Below are 13,421 nucleotides of genomic sequence, written 5' to 3'. Positions count from 1 at the left end.
CCAGTCTGTTTTATCCTGTACTTCTTCAATGTGGAAAGTGTGTACTTTCGCCATCTCTGCGCCCAGGCCCACCATTCTCCAAACTCACAGCGGATATATGTCAAGACTAGAAACAACAACAGATACATTTTCCATCATTACTGAGATACATTTACAACCATGATCAAATAGCAGGGCTCTTCAAATACGTATACTCTGCTTTACTTCTGCAGAGTAGATTAGAGTGGCTCTCTGGCCTTTTCAGCTGTACCCATGCCCCTCTGGTGAAGCCTCTGTGTAAGCATGTGAAAATTCAAGATCTTGAAGTATGCCAAAGATTGCCAACATGTCAACTTCTAGAACATCTTGTGACAAGCTCTTTCGTGAAGTTTAATTCACTTGTCTCAATGTGGTCTTTGAGTAATTCAGCCATAATCACTAAATTCCTTTAAAGTGACCGTCCTTGAAAACCAAAATCCAACAGAGGCAATTAGCCTCTAACACCTGGTCTTGTGCACTCGCTTTCCTCATTCACACATTTCAGTTTCAGGGTCTGCATACACTTTAGCTCATTCCTTACAAAGGTTTCCTCAATCGCATTCCTCAAGAGAAATGTTAAACGTTAAAGGAGCATTCAGTGATTATGCGCAATTTCAAGTCCATAATATTTTCTGTCACTATCAGCGAACATCCTGTGAGTACACTGTAAAAAAAAAAGTCTCCGAAAACTGGAAACAAACCAATTGCGGGCAGCCTGTCCCCAAAACAAAAATGAAACACTGTGTGGAGTTTCTCTGGCAATTCAGAAGGGTTTTGTTTGATCCTTGATTACAATATAATGTATATTGTTTTGGACAAAAGCGTTTGCTAAGGAATCTAAATATAAACATAAACATAAACAAATGCGATGTCATGCGCAATCGCTGACTGCACCTTTAAACCAATAAAGTAAACAATGTGCTCACACTGAGAAACATGTCTCACAGCAGCCACAAGAATACACTTGACTTCTGACATCCAATCAATCTACAAGCCACATACTGAGGTTCTATGAGTTGAGAGGACATTGTAAGTGGCACCAACAGTGAATTTAATGTGGTTACCATCCAATTTTCTCCAGTTCATCTTTCTTTTCTCAACATATGCCAGTTCAGCCATTGTCCTTGTTTTGTTTGGGAAATTTTCTTCTAGTTTCCACTTCTTATTTGACAAAGATGGTCTCTTTATGATGAAAAGGGGTTATTCAGCTCAGTCTCGGAAAAGAAACTCTTATGATTGATTTCCTGTACATGAATTAAGCCATAGCCCTAGACTAAAAGAGAGTTTCAGTGAAAATTTCCATTGCAAAAATGTAAGTCCAGGGCTAAAGGGAAACTGGCTTTTAACATTCTACTGAGAACTGGTTAAGATTAAAGTCATAGTGAGGGACTAACCTCACCGTTCCACTGTTGCTACGGCCTGTAAACTCAGTGTCTCAGATACTACGCAATTTACAGTGTTGACAGTGTTGAGGCTGTTTTTCTCACCATGGAGAGAAGAATGAGAGCATAGAGTAACAGGCAGCATCTATGGCCCCTGTTCACAGACCACTCAGCAGGGCCTCTTGTGACCTTCAGCTTGCGGATCCACAGGGCAGTCAGGTGGAGAAGATCTACATGTGTGTGCTTGTGCTTGTGTGTGTGTGTGTGTGTGTGTGTGTGTGTGTGTGTGTGTGTGTTGTTTGTGTGTGTCCATGGACACGTATGTGAGGGGTAATTGTGCAAGACCATAATATGTTCAAAAGGGAAATAAAGTAGTCATTGACATATAGTGTCTCTCCTGGCCCAGCTATTGTAAATTAACGTATCATCAAATACAGGGCAAATTTGCTGAGCAGGAAACAGAACAGGGAAAGGAGGGCAGCAGTGGGTCTGAGGTCCTGTGCGAGCGTGCTCTGGGTGAGATCAGGAAAGCGGCCCTGTTTGTGCAAGTGTTGGCTCATGGCAGGGCTGACTTGCCCCCATGCAGAGCAGCTGATGTGAACAGGAACATTGTGTATGAGTACTGGTTCTCTGACTGGTGATAACAGAGACTGAGGTCAATAAAAGTTTCCTGAGTGAAATGCATCTCATGTTGGAGAATTCTATTAAGATGTATGATGATCAGATCTGAGGTTCTTCAAGAAATAGATAATTGCAAATAGAGCACCCTGGCCTGTGGCCTTCGTATATTTATTAAAATAAATATAATATATTGCTACAATGTGTACAACAAACTTACTGTCTGTTAATTCTTCTTAACTTAGTTACTTAGCCCTTAATTTTAACACCAGGAAGGCAGGAATGTTGTGTTTTCAGTGGAGGAAAGTTTAAATCTATCTGCGGTGCTGCATATTCTCTTTTGTGATTGCACTGCAAACTTTCAACTAATGAACCACTCTGCAGTTATTTTGCGTTTCAATACGAGAGCCAACTCCATCTACATGTACACCATTCCCTTAAAATCATTTATATGTAGCCTACTTCAAACAATATATTCTCATCATCCTGGAGAAGTGAGAGCTATCTATAATGTACTGTGGTGTTTCAGCATACTGATATTTCTATTATGTTTTGTCTCCTATAATCTTCAAGAACACCTAAGTTTGTGTTGCTTAAAAATCCATGAAGATTGAAGTCATACCTACATGCAGTTCCAAAATGTTGCCAGCAGAGAGCACCAGGGAGTATGTTGTACTATTATTTCTTTGCATGTCAGAGGACACAAGTGGTACCCTGTTGTGGGAAACTTTAATAGATAGATAGATAGATAGATACTTTATTGATCCCCAGGGGAAATAAAATGGGTAAACTGTATTACATGGAATTTACTTGGAATACTCTCTAGGATCTAGGCGTGCTCAAGTAAATATGTATAGTTTAGTCACCTATTAGTAGGCATCAACTTCAAGCAAACAACTTCAATCTTCAAAAGCACACAGGCCTGTAAAACCAGACTAAAAACAGACAGCATTAAGCAAATGAAAATGAATAGGCTAAAGGAGAGAAAGAAAGAAGAAAGAATTGAAAGGGGATTGGAGGGAAGGGATAGAGGAAGATCAGCTCTATTGAAGGACAATAAGGTTTGCCTTGGCCACACAAAACTCACTGACTGCAAACTATTGCATATGCACGAAGTTGTTAAGGATGCAATTATTTGTTTTTTCTTTATCTATTACTGTGAGTTACACCCTCTCGCCGAAAATTAATTTAATTGGCAGTCCCAAGGGCAGGGCGGGCATGCAAAGATAGAGCACAGTTCGGCGCATTTAATTGGATAGGACAAGTGCCAGTTACGAGTAGAGGGAACGCCCCAATTCAGTGCTGCTGTCAGAGGCGGTCGACGGAATCGAGAGAGGTTTCCGTCTGCGGAAACGAATCGACAAGAGAGAGAGCGAGCGAGCAAATTCATAGGGCTCCGAGAGGAAGAAAGACTGAAGAGAAAGGTGGACCCAGCGCAAACACACATTCACCTTACTTGAATACATTTATACTTAAAACATTGAAGATAAGGCCTGCGGAGATGGGCGATAAGGCGGGGACCAGGTAAGAGTCTTTTTTCTCACCCCCCGGTTTAACCGTAGGCTACTTTGCAAGTTTCGCTGTATTTCGAGAGATCGATGCAATAGGCTGTAGTGCAACATTTTTAACATAGCCTATATTATAAGCGCTTCATTAACCATTAGGGTGAACCAGTGTGGAGTCTCCGGGAACCAGGTAGCGTTACAGGTTATTCTCCTAACGATGGCACAGCTATTGGTGTCAAAAATGTATAGTGCTAGCTATCCAAGCGTTATGCAGCTAGTGAACGATTGAAAAGGACACCGCAGTTCAACCAACTGTCTGTCTACTTACGTAGGGTGGGGTTAGGACTGACCAGCTTTCGTGCTTCCAGCAAAATGGCAAAAATACATATCGGTGTCCTGCTTTTGATTCGGTTGTCCAGTCATCTACTAACAGGACCACTGGACTCTTCCAGACTTACGTGAACAACGTGATTTCTTTACTCAACACTGTCAGTCTATAGTAGCCTACTGATTAAGTGGGCTACGCGAATGTATCTATATCGGGTTAGGATACTTGTAACATTGTCTGTAACTTGCAACATTGTTAATACGCCATTTGATAGTGATTCCAAGTCATCCGCAGCGTTGCTGTTATTTTGTATATCTGAACCCTTAGCTCTTTGGCTAACATTTCAGACAGCAGTTATGGCGTTTTTATAAACAACGAATATGAAAATAGCCATAGGCTACAAAAATGAACAGTCGGATACGAGTTTGGAGTCTGTGCTCTATGCGCAATCTGCGAGAGAAGTAACTGTTGCAACTTCCAGCTAAATATTTAACGCGCCTAGCTCGCGACTTCAAGCACAACTTCGTCCTTCGTTTGGGTTTCCGTTTGTGACAACAACGGATAACCAAACGTACCACGCAATCTAAATAGATTTTTTAGCCTCCTTATGTACTCTCTGCGCTCTCTCTATGCGTTAAGAACGAATCAGACGACCCCTGCACTGTCGTGGTGGAGATGTGCGTGTGTTGTAACCTAGAAAACCTATTTTATTTCACATTCATTCCCCGCCCACGCTTTACGCATTGTGCTAGTATACTGACTGAAGAGAAGGGTAGCCTTGGTGCTTGCTGTTTTTTATTTTTTTATTTTAGCCCTCTGCCTTGGGTGGCTTCTATGGCGTTTCTTTGAAAGCACGGTTCTACACAAATATGTCACCGGCTCTTCGCGAGGACCCCCTCCTTCAGGTAGTGACGTGGGTTTGACGTCTGACTTTGAATACATTTTAATAGCCTACACGCACGGTACACACGTGGATTTGGATGTCATTGGAAAGTGTAAAAATGGAGTACAGTATGCCACCGCTACAGAAGCATTTCCCTTAGGCCTACCTTTCCTTTTCCCACATATGTTTCGCAGTCTTGACGGGTACCTGGGTATACAAACAGACCCTCAAGAGGCTTATAAGTTGTTTTCGCGTCGCACTGTGTGATAATCAGCTTAAAACATGGTTTTTGCCAGAAGGGAACAGTTGGTCTAGGCTCATGCCAAAACAACTAAAGCAGGAAGAACTCTGGGTTCATAATTGATTGACACACATTCAGGATACCAAGAGGTTTGGCAGTGAGATGAGTGTTTGTGTGTGTAGGTGTCACTGGCTGTTCTCTCTGCATTCCAGTTGGGTTGAGACAATTTAAAACTCTCTTTAATCTCTCTCTCTCTCTCTCTCTCTCTCTCTCTCTCTCCCTCTCATACATCCAACTCCTATTTTTCTTGCCTGCCCTCTCTCTTCCTCATCAGTATGATCTCATTTGTTCATTACCCTTCTCCTTTCCTCTCTGTAATTCTCTCCATCTCTCGCTCAATTCACAAGAGATGTGTAGGCTGGGAGGTGTGGGTGCATACAGCTCCATGATGCTGCGCTCAGTGGCTGATCCAGAACTGCTGCAGGCAGGCTTCAAAATTTGTGCAATTCAATTATGAAATGTGTTATTTGTAGACTTTGTCTTTGTCTTTTTCCCCATCTATGTTGGCTCTCCTCATTTTCCACTTACAAGAACATGACTAAAGACAAGGGTGAAAGGTCAGTTTAAATGAGAAACCTCAGGTGGGAAGGTTGAGAGACCCACTGTGCTACTGCCAACTGGCGTCATGCGTGCATTTACTTTCCGCCTCTGCAGCCATTGTGGTTGGTGCTCTAAACCCGACAGCAAAAAAAAGCTTATAAAATATTTTAATATAGGTTTCATTAGATGCAGTGTGCTGTTTTGAACAACAATTTCATTTGGTGCATGCATTTTCTTGATTCCTCAGCTCTTCAGCTTTTTGCGATGTGTTTATGATATATCTTTATGATTTCTTAGAACTTGATATCTATCTAAATTGACACTATTCTAGTGAAGCTGTAAGTCACTCATTTTTTCACTCAAAATGATTTGCTAGGCCACATCACCTTGCAGGAATGATGTGTAGCAGCTCGAAACTTGACCTTGGAGGGAGAATCCTTTTGTGTATTTGACCAGCATGCAACCACTCTGAGACAGTTTAATTGATGGTGTTGTGACATCAGCCTCAAACTAGTTGCATCACGTCTTTCTGTTTTCTTTGAAATATTGGCAACATTATCACAGTATCTGAAGACTTGAATATTCCACCACGTCGAGAACAAGAAATGTGCAAACACAAACTGCAAGAAATTGCAAAATGGCGAACATCTAACAAGAGTTCTTTACTAGCTTCATTCCTGCATGGTGAAAGAAGCAAATGGTTGCACTGTGGATGTAGGCAGATGGGGCAGCACACTCGAGAGGGAGAAGGAACCCCTTAGCACACAGAAGCATTCCTGCACCTCCTCAAGGTGAACCAATCTGTGTGCGGAGAGATTCCTTCAGTGACTGGGGCCTCCATCTAACGTCATATGTCAGAATGGGAGGTCAAGCAACAGGCGTTCGTCTCGAATGATTCAGAGAAAAGTTTCTTTGAACTATAGAGTGTGTTGGCATGCAGGCATTTAAAGTGCAGAAAACGGACCCTGCATGGAAGGTGTAGACAAGTTAGACCTAAACAGATGCCCTGCTCAGGTTAGCAATCTGAAATCCCTCTGCTGCCACCATTGTGATTTCACAGGATTTGCCACCCATCATTTATCCAAATGGCTGTAGATAGACCACATTAATGAGATGAGGTATACTCATTAATGAGATGAGGTATACTCATTAATGAGATGAGGTATACTCATTAATTGATGGAGCTGCCACGCAACGAAGGGTTAATGTGTCGTTCGCTGACCTTTGTCTTTTGGGGAGTGAAGGTTGCTGCCCATTGAAGAGGGTATTTTAGATTTTAATCTTCTCTCATTTCTTGCACATATCCCAGTGTGTCCTTGTCAACTCCTCCCTCTTCTCTTCTTAGTGTTCTGTTGTTCTCTCTCTCTCTCTCTCTCTCTCTCTCTCTCTCTCTCTCTCTCTCTCTCTCTCTCTCTCTCTCTCTCTCTCCATCTCTTTCCACCCACCCAACATTCAATCCGAGTGTGTGACCACTCCAGACCACCGAGGGGCTTTGCTATTTCCATGGTAACAGCAACAAGCAGGTCCGCCGTGAGCTGTCCAAAGTCCTGCCTGTTTACAGAGGCAAATGTTATTGCCAGAATGAGCTCTCTAACCAAATGACCTTCCCTTGCTTCTCTTCTCTCCTCCACACTGCTCTGCTAGTATGCATACTTTTTTTCTCACTACCTCAGTCACTATCTGTGTACTCTCCTCTTCCTTCCTCTTTTTTTTTTTCAAATCATAATCTGTCCATCTGTGTGCGGTCAGGAACTCCTACTTTATGTGTTGAGGTGCCTGCAATTTTCAGCTGTGTGCGTGCGTGCGTGCGTGCGTGCGAGTGAGTAAAATGACGGTTCTTTCTAAATGACATCCAAGTGGTTTGCATGTGTTTGCACAGGTGTGTGTGTGTGTCTGCACAGGTGTGTGTGTGTGTTTGCAGTAGCCACATTTAATGTGTTTAGTGTATGTGTGTTCACACTTTTTCTGTCTTGTCATACCGGCTCATGCTCCCACACACCTTCACACTGCGTTAGCACACACACACACACACACACACACATGCACACACGCACACAGACATGCACACAGGAACACCTCACCATCTCATCTGTTTAATGGTGTTATTATCTGGTGCTTGCTTGGTGAGCCTATAAATTTGTCTGGCTGGGTGTACAGCTTCCTCGCAGGGGCCTTGGGTCCCGTGCTTTATGTCCTCCTCCTCCTTCCTCCTCCTCTCCAGCAGTCCCATCCCGACTCCACTCCCTCGCAGTCTCTCACGGTCACATTGTCTCACGGTCACACCGCACTCAGATGCTGGACAGCAAGGGGCCTGGGCTCCACCACACCTGGAGGGACTTGCTGCGGCAAAGTATGTAGACGTGATGTTGCTGTGAAAATGTGTACCACCACTTCTTCCACACGCAACATGCCGTCATTGTGTGTGTGTGCGCGTGTGTGTTGGAGGTGCATCCACCTGTTGGTTTGCTATAGCTTCTCGGGTAGGCTAGCTATGCAGATGAATTCACTCATGGCATTTAAGTAAGTAAGTATAAGTGTATATATACTCTTTTGATCCCGTGAGGGGAAATTTGGTCTCTGCATTTATCCCAATCCGTGAATTAGTGAAACACACTCGGCACACAGTGACCACACAGTGAGGTGAAGCACACACTAATCCCAGCGCAGTGAGCTGCCTGCAACAACAGCGGCGCTCGGGGAGCAGTGAGGGGTTAGGTGCCTCAAGGGCACCTAACCGGCAACCCTCCGGTTACAAGTCCGAAGGCCACGGCTGCCCTACTCTTTGGCCGAGAGTGGAGTATATTGTTTCAGTGAATGTGCTGTAGCTCAAAACATTAGCCTCTCCGCTGCACATCCTTTCTACTGTCAACATGGTGTGTGTGTGTGTGTGTGTGTGTGTGTGTGGGCCACGAGTGAGAGCTGAGGGTTTTGTGGGGTCCGGCTGATGGGACATAATGTCCAGTCTGGGAGAGAAAATGAAACTTGTGGCTTGACCATGATTGAATACAAGCGAGGACAGTGTGGAGAACTTTACACACATACACACGCACACAAAATTGTAGTATAATTGTTTTTTTATATAAAGAGCTTCTATTTTTTGTGACAAAAAACAATCAGCATGGGTAGATACTCTATATGTCTGTGTCTGTGTGTGTGTGTGTAATCCTTCATTCTGCCAATCTTGCCATCTGAACACCACCTCCTCCAAAACCCACTCCCGTCTGCCTCTTCTCTGGTACCTCATCAAGGTGGTCACGTCCGTGTAGGCAACAGTGTCCACTCGTGTGTGCACTTGAGTCTCCAACTCTCCACATCACTCCTCTCCTCCCTCACTGGTCCCACTGCGCTGGAGACCCAACACTACTGCTGCTACTAATACTCTCACTACCCCTACTGCCGTCAAGTGAAGTCAAGTCAAGTTTATTTATATAGCACATTTCATACACAGAGGTCATTCAATGTGCTTTACATAAACAAAACCAAACGATAATAACAAATAAAAGCATAGAAGGGCAATATAGTCAAAGAATAGTTAAAAGGTAAAGATCATAATAAAAAGAAAACATAAAACACAAGGTAAAATCATTTAAAAATAAAGAATAATTAGTAAGAAAAAACAAAGGCAAAAGTAGTAAAAAAAGTAATAAAAGACAAAGTAGAATTATTATCGAGGCAGATTCAGAATTTGTAACTTCGGCACAGTTAGCAGAAAGCGCCTGAGAACAGTTTGGTCTTAAGTCTAGATTTAAAACTGGCTACAGTTGGGACCTTTTTAATGTCATCCGAAAAGTTGGTTCCACAGCTGAGCAGCATAGCAGCTAAAAGCTGCTTCACCATGTTTAGTTCTAACTGTAGGTTTACTAGCAGGTTTTTCACCTGGGACCTGAGAGGGCGAGAAGGTGTGTACTGCTGAAGCATGTCTGACAAGTATTTAGGTCCTGCTCCATTTACTGATTTATAAACAAGCAATAGTGCTTTAAAGTCAATTCTGTGACTTACTGGAAGCCAGTGCAAGGACTTAAGAATTGGAGTAATGTGGTCAGTTCTTTTAGTTTTTGTTAGAGTCCTAGCTGCTGCATTTTGTATCACCTGAAGCTGTTTAATAGTCTTTTTAGGAAGGCCTGTGAACAGTCCATTGCAGTAATCAACCCTGCTGGAGATAAATGCATGAATGAGTTTTTCTAAGTCATGTTTTGACATCAGCCCTCTGAGTTTGACAATATTTTTGAGGTGGTAAAAAGCTGATTTAGTTATAAGCTTTCATGTGGCTGTTGAAATTTAGATCACTGTCAATTAATACACCAAGATTTTTAACAGTATCCTTTGCCTTCAACCCTTTTGTGTCAAGGAGAGTGGCAACCCTAAGTCTTTCCTCATTTTACCAAATATAATTACTTCAGTTTTTCTTTGTTCAGCTGAAGAAAATTTTGAGACATCCAGGTGTTTATTTGTTCTATACACTGACACATAGATTCAAGAGGACCATAGTTGTTTGGTGATAGAGCTAAGTAAATTTGTGTGTCATCTGCATAGCTATGATATGAAATCAAATTATTTTTGAATGATTTGTCCAAGTGGGAGCATATAGAGGTTGAATAATAGTGGCCCCAAGATCGACCCTGGGGAACACCACAGGTCAAGGGCGTTGGTGTTGAGGTACAGTTTCGATGGCAACAAAGAAGCTCCTTTCTTGTAGATATGATTTTTAGCCAGCTGATAACTATGCCTGTAAATCCAACCCAGTGTTCTAGTCTGTGTAGTAAAATATTGTGATCAACAGTGTCAAATGCTGCACTAAGGTCCAGTAGCACTAGGACTGATGTTTTACCTGAATCTGTGTTGGTATGTCATTGGAAACTTTAATGAGAGCTGTTTCAGTGCTGTGATTTGCCCGAAAACCAGACTGAAAGTAATCAAAATACCCATTTGATGTTAGGAAGGTGGTTAATTGATTAAAGACTACTTTTTCAATAATTTTGCCAATAAAAAGGTAGATTGGATATGGGCCTGTAATTGTTTAGCATGGAGGCATCCAGGTTATTCTTCTTGAGAAGTGGCTTTACAACAGCTGTTTTCAGTGACTTAGGAAAAGTGCCAGACAGCAATGATACATTTACAATTTGAAGGACATCCGCCGCTATGAGGTGAAAAACAGTTTTGAAGAAATTGGTAGGCAGAGTGTCTAAGACACATGTGGAAGGGCTGAGATTCTGTACCGTTTTTTCAAGTGTTTCGTAGTCTTATCAAGCTGAACTCTGACATCAAGTTTAGTTTCCCTCTGTTTGTTGCTGGAAGTTCAGGTTGTTGAATTTGTAATTGAGCAGATATGTTGAATCTGATTTTGTCAAATCAAATTGTGGCCAAGGAATTGTGTTCTCTTTGCTGCTGCGACTACGGCTCCTCCAGAGGAGATGGAGCTAGATGTCTCTGGGCCGTGCTGTGTGGTGGGCTGGGGCTGTTAGCCCAGAGCCCTGTGGGTGGAAGGAGGTGGTGTGGGTTAGGCTGAGGTGGCGATGAAGCGGATGCTGTGCACAAATCTGATGCAGTGGCAGAGGCAGCCATTCAGGGTTGGTGATGTGAGTTTGAAAAGCAGGCCTGGTTGTTGCAGATCTTGCAGCTATAAATAAGTTGTTTTTTTGCGTGTGTTTGTGTGTTACCATTGTTGCGTGTTGTCACTTTCTTTGTTTCTCTCCCTCTCACTCTCTCTTCCTCTCTGTCTCTCTATCTGTCTCATGTGCACACACACACACACACACACACACACTCTCTTACACACACACACACACACACACACACACACACACAAAAACAAAAGACACATACACACTACACAATATGGATTTTGAATCCAATCATTTCTTGCCCTCTCTCTTTGTGCCCCCCCCCTATCTCTCTGCGCTTATCTTCTCTCTCACAGCTCTTATATCAGCCACTTTCAATCGGGATGTTTCTCACAGTCCCGTGCATTTGCATGTTGTTTGTATATCTGCAGATGCGCACACACGCGCGCACACCAAGAGAAACACATAGGCACACACACACACACACCAAGAGAAACACATAGGCACGCACACACCAAGAGAAACACATAGGCACACACACACACACACACACACACACACATAGGCACACACACACACACACACACACACACACTAAGAGAAACACATAGGCACACACACACACCAAGAGAAACAGATAGGCACACACACACCAAGAGAAACACATAGGCACACACACACACACACACCAAGAGAAACACATAGACACACACACACACACACACGGTGGTCATCCTACACCACTGTGCATGGCTCTGTAAATGTGGTGTCTGAGTATCGACTGCAGTTAAAAGCTCTTCATAATGGAGTCTAGTGTTTGTCCAGCTCGCCGGTCTCACTGTCTGTGTCCTTTTTTCTTTCATCCCTTCTATCTCTCTCTCCCTTCATCTGTTATCTGTTTGTTTGTACAATGTCCACAGTTCTCTTCCTCTGCCCTGTTTCTCTCTCTTTTTTTTTCTCATCTCTCTGTTTCTTCTCTTCTCATGTATGTTCTCTCTCTCTCTCTCTCTCTTTTGTCTTCTTTTTTTTCCCTCCTATTCTTTCATTTGCTCCATGTTTCAGTCTCTTGCCAATGTGATGTGCGTGTGTGTGCGTGTGTGTGTGTGTGCGTGCAGGATTGCGGAGAGTGTGTTTGCATTGTGGGGATCCTCTCTCTTCCTGCTGCTAATCAGCAGGGCCTGTGAGAGCAGGAGTGGCGGTGGCGGCAGCAGTGGCGGCATTGCTGGAATGTGGGCCCAGCACGGGCAGCTCACACGGGACCGCTTCCAGCCAGCCAGCTGGGCCTGATTTAAACGCAGCTGCGGCGGCGGAGCAGAACTGACCCGGGCTGGGCTGGGTTGGGTGGAGGAGAGTTCACGGAGCATGTGGGTTCAGCCTGTCCACTCTCCTGATGTAAGGCTTGGTTGAGGTGAACAGGTCACTTGTGGTGGAAGTGTGCTATGCCGTGCTTAAGTCAGAACATTTAGTTAGTTTATTTGTTTGTTTGTTTGTTTGTTTATTTAAATGGGCTAGAAATATATCTGGCCAAATCCATGCTCTCTTAAAAAAACATTCCTGCTCTTATTTTTGCGGCAGGTCTCGGGAGGCTTAAGCCATTCTTCCATTTTGATTTCCCTCGGAAAAAAAAAACAGTTGGTTTTATTGCCGCATTAAGATAGAGGCCCTTCTCTCCTTCCCTCAGCGGCTCATTCCCTTCTTCCTCTTTGTTGTTGTTCTTTGTTTTCATCCTCCTCTCTCTCTCTCTCTCTCTCTCTCTCTCTCTCTCTCTCTTCCTCTTTCCCTCTCCCCCAGTCTCTCTGTCTAATCCTGTTTAATGCTGTTATGTGGCAGCATGTTGAGGTTATTGTGGTGCTGTTTTAAAAAAGGAGGGGAGGGGAGGGTCTGTGTTGTCGAATGGAGAGGTAATGTTTCTCCCAAACCCAGAAAAGGGAAGGGATCCTGACGTCAGAGGGAGAGGATGGGTGGTTGATGTATGTTTGTGAAATCATGATGGTGTGTGTGTGTGTGGGGGGGACAAAAGTAACTAAGTGTGTGTGTGTGTGTGTGCAAACTGTTGGAAAGGATGGCACCCCTCCCATATCCCATGTGTCAGTGGAAAACAACTGGGGGGCGGGGGGTACTCCTTGCAAATAGGAGAGGGAAATGTTTTTACACTGCAAAAGGGTGTGTGTGTTTATGTGTGTGTGTGTGTGTGTGTGTGTGTGTGTGTGTGTGTGTGTGTGTGTAACTGGCCCAACAGCCACTGGTGCTGACTGACGCAGGCTGCATATTCAGAAAGGCAACAA

The 13,421-nt window shown here is 43.6% G+C and overlaps 1 protein-coding gene across 1 annotated transcript in view; it reads left to right on the top strand.

Moving 5' to 3' along the window:
* The first annotated feature begins 3,324 nt into the window (after positions 1-3,324).
* The window catches only part of arrb2b (arrestin, beta 2b), a 47,158-nt gene continuing 37,061 nt past the window's right edge, over positions 3,325-13,421 (top strand). The window contains exon 1 of the mRNA XM_048235903.1: positions 3,325-3,542. Coding sequence (XP_048091860.1) covers positions 3,520-3,542 — 23 coding nt within the window. The 5' untranslated portion in view covers positions 3,325-3,519. The remainder of the gene's footprint in view (positions 3,543-13,421) is intronic.

This window comes from Alosa alosa, chromosome 24 (assembly GCF_017589495.1).
Source record: "Alosa alosa isolate M-15738 ecotype Scorff River chromosome 24, AALO_Geno_1.1, whole genome shotgun sequence".
Lineage (NCBI taxonomy): Eukaryota > Metazoa > Chordata > Actinopteri > Clupeiformes > Clupeidae > Alosa > Alosa alosa.
The sequence above is the reverse complement of the archived record's forward strand: the minus strand, read 5'-3'. Positions and strand labels throughout refer to the sequence as shown.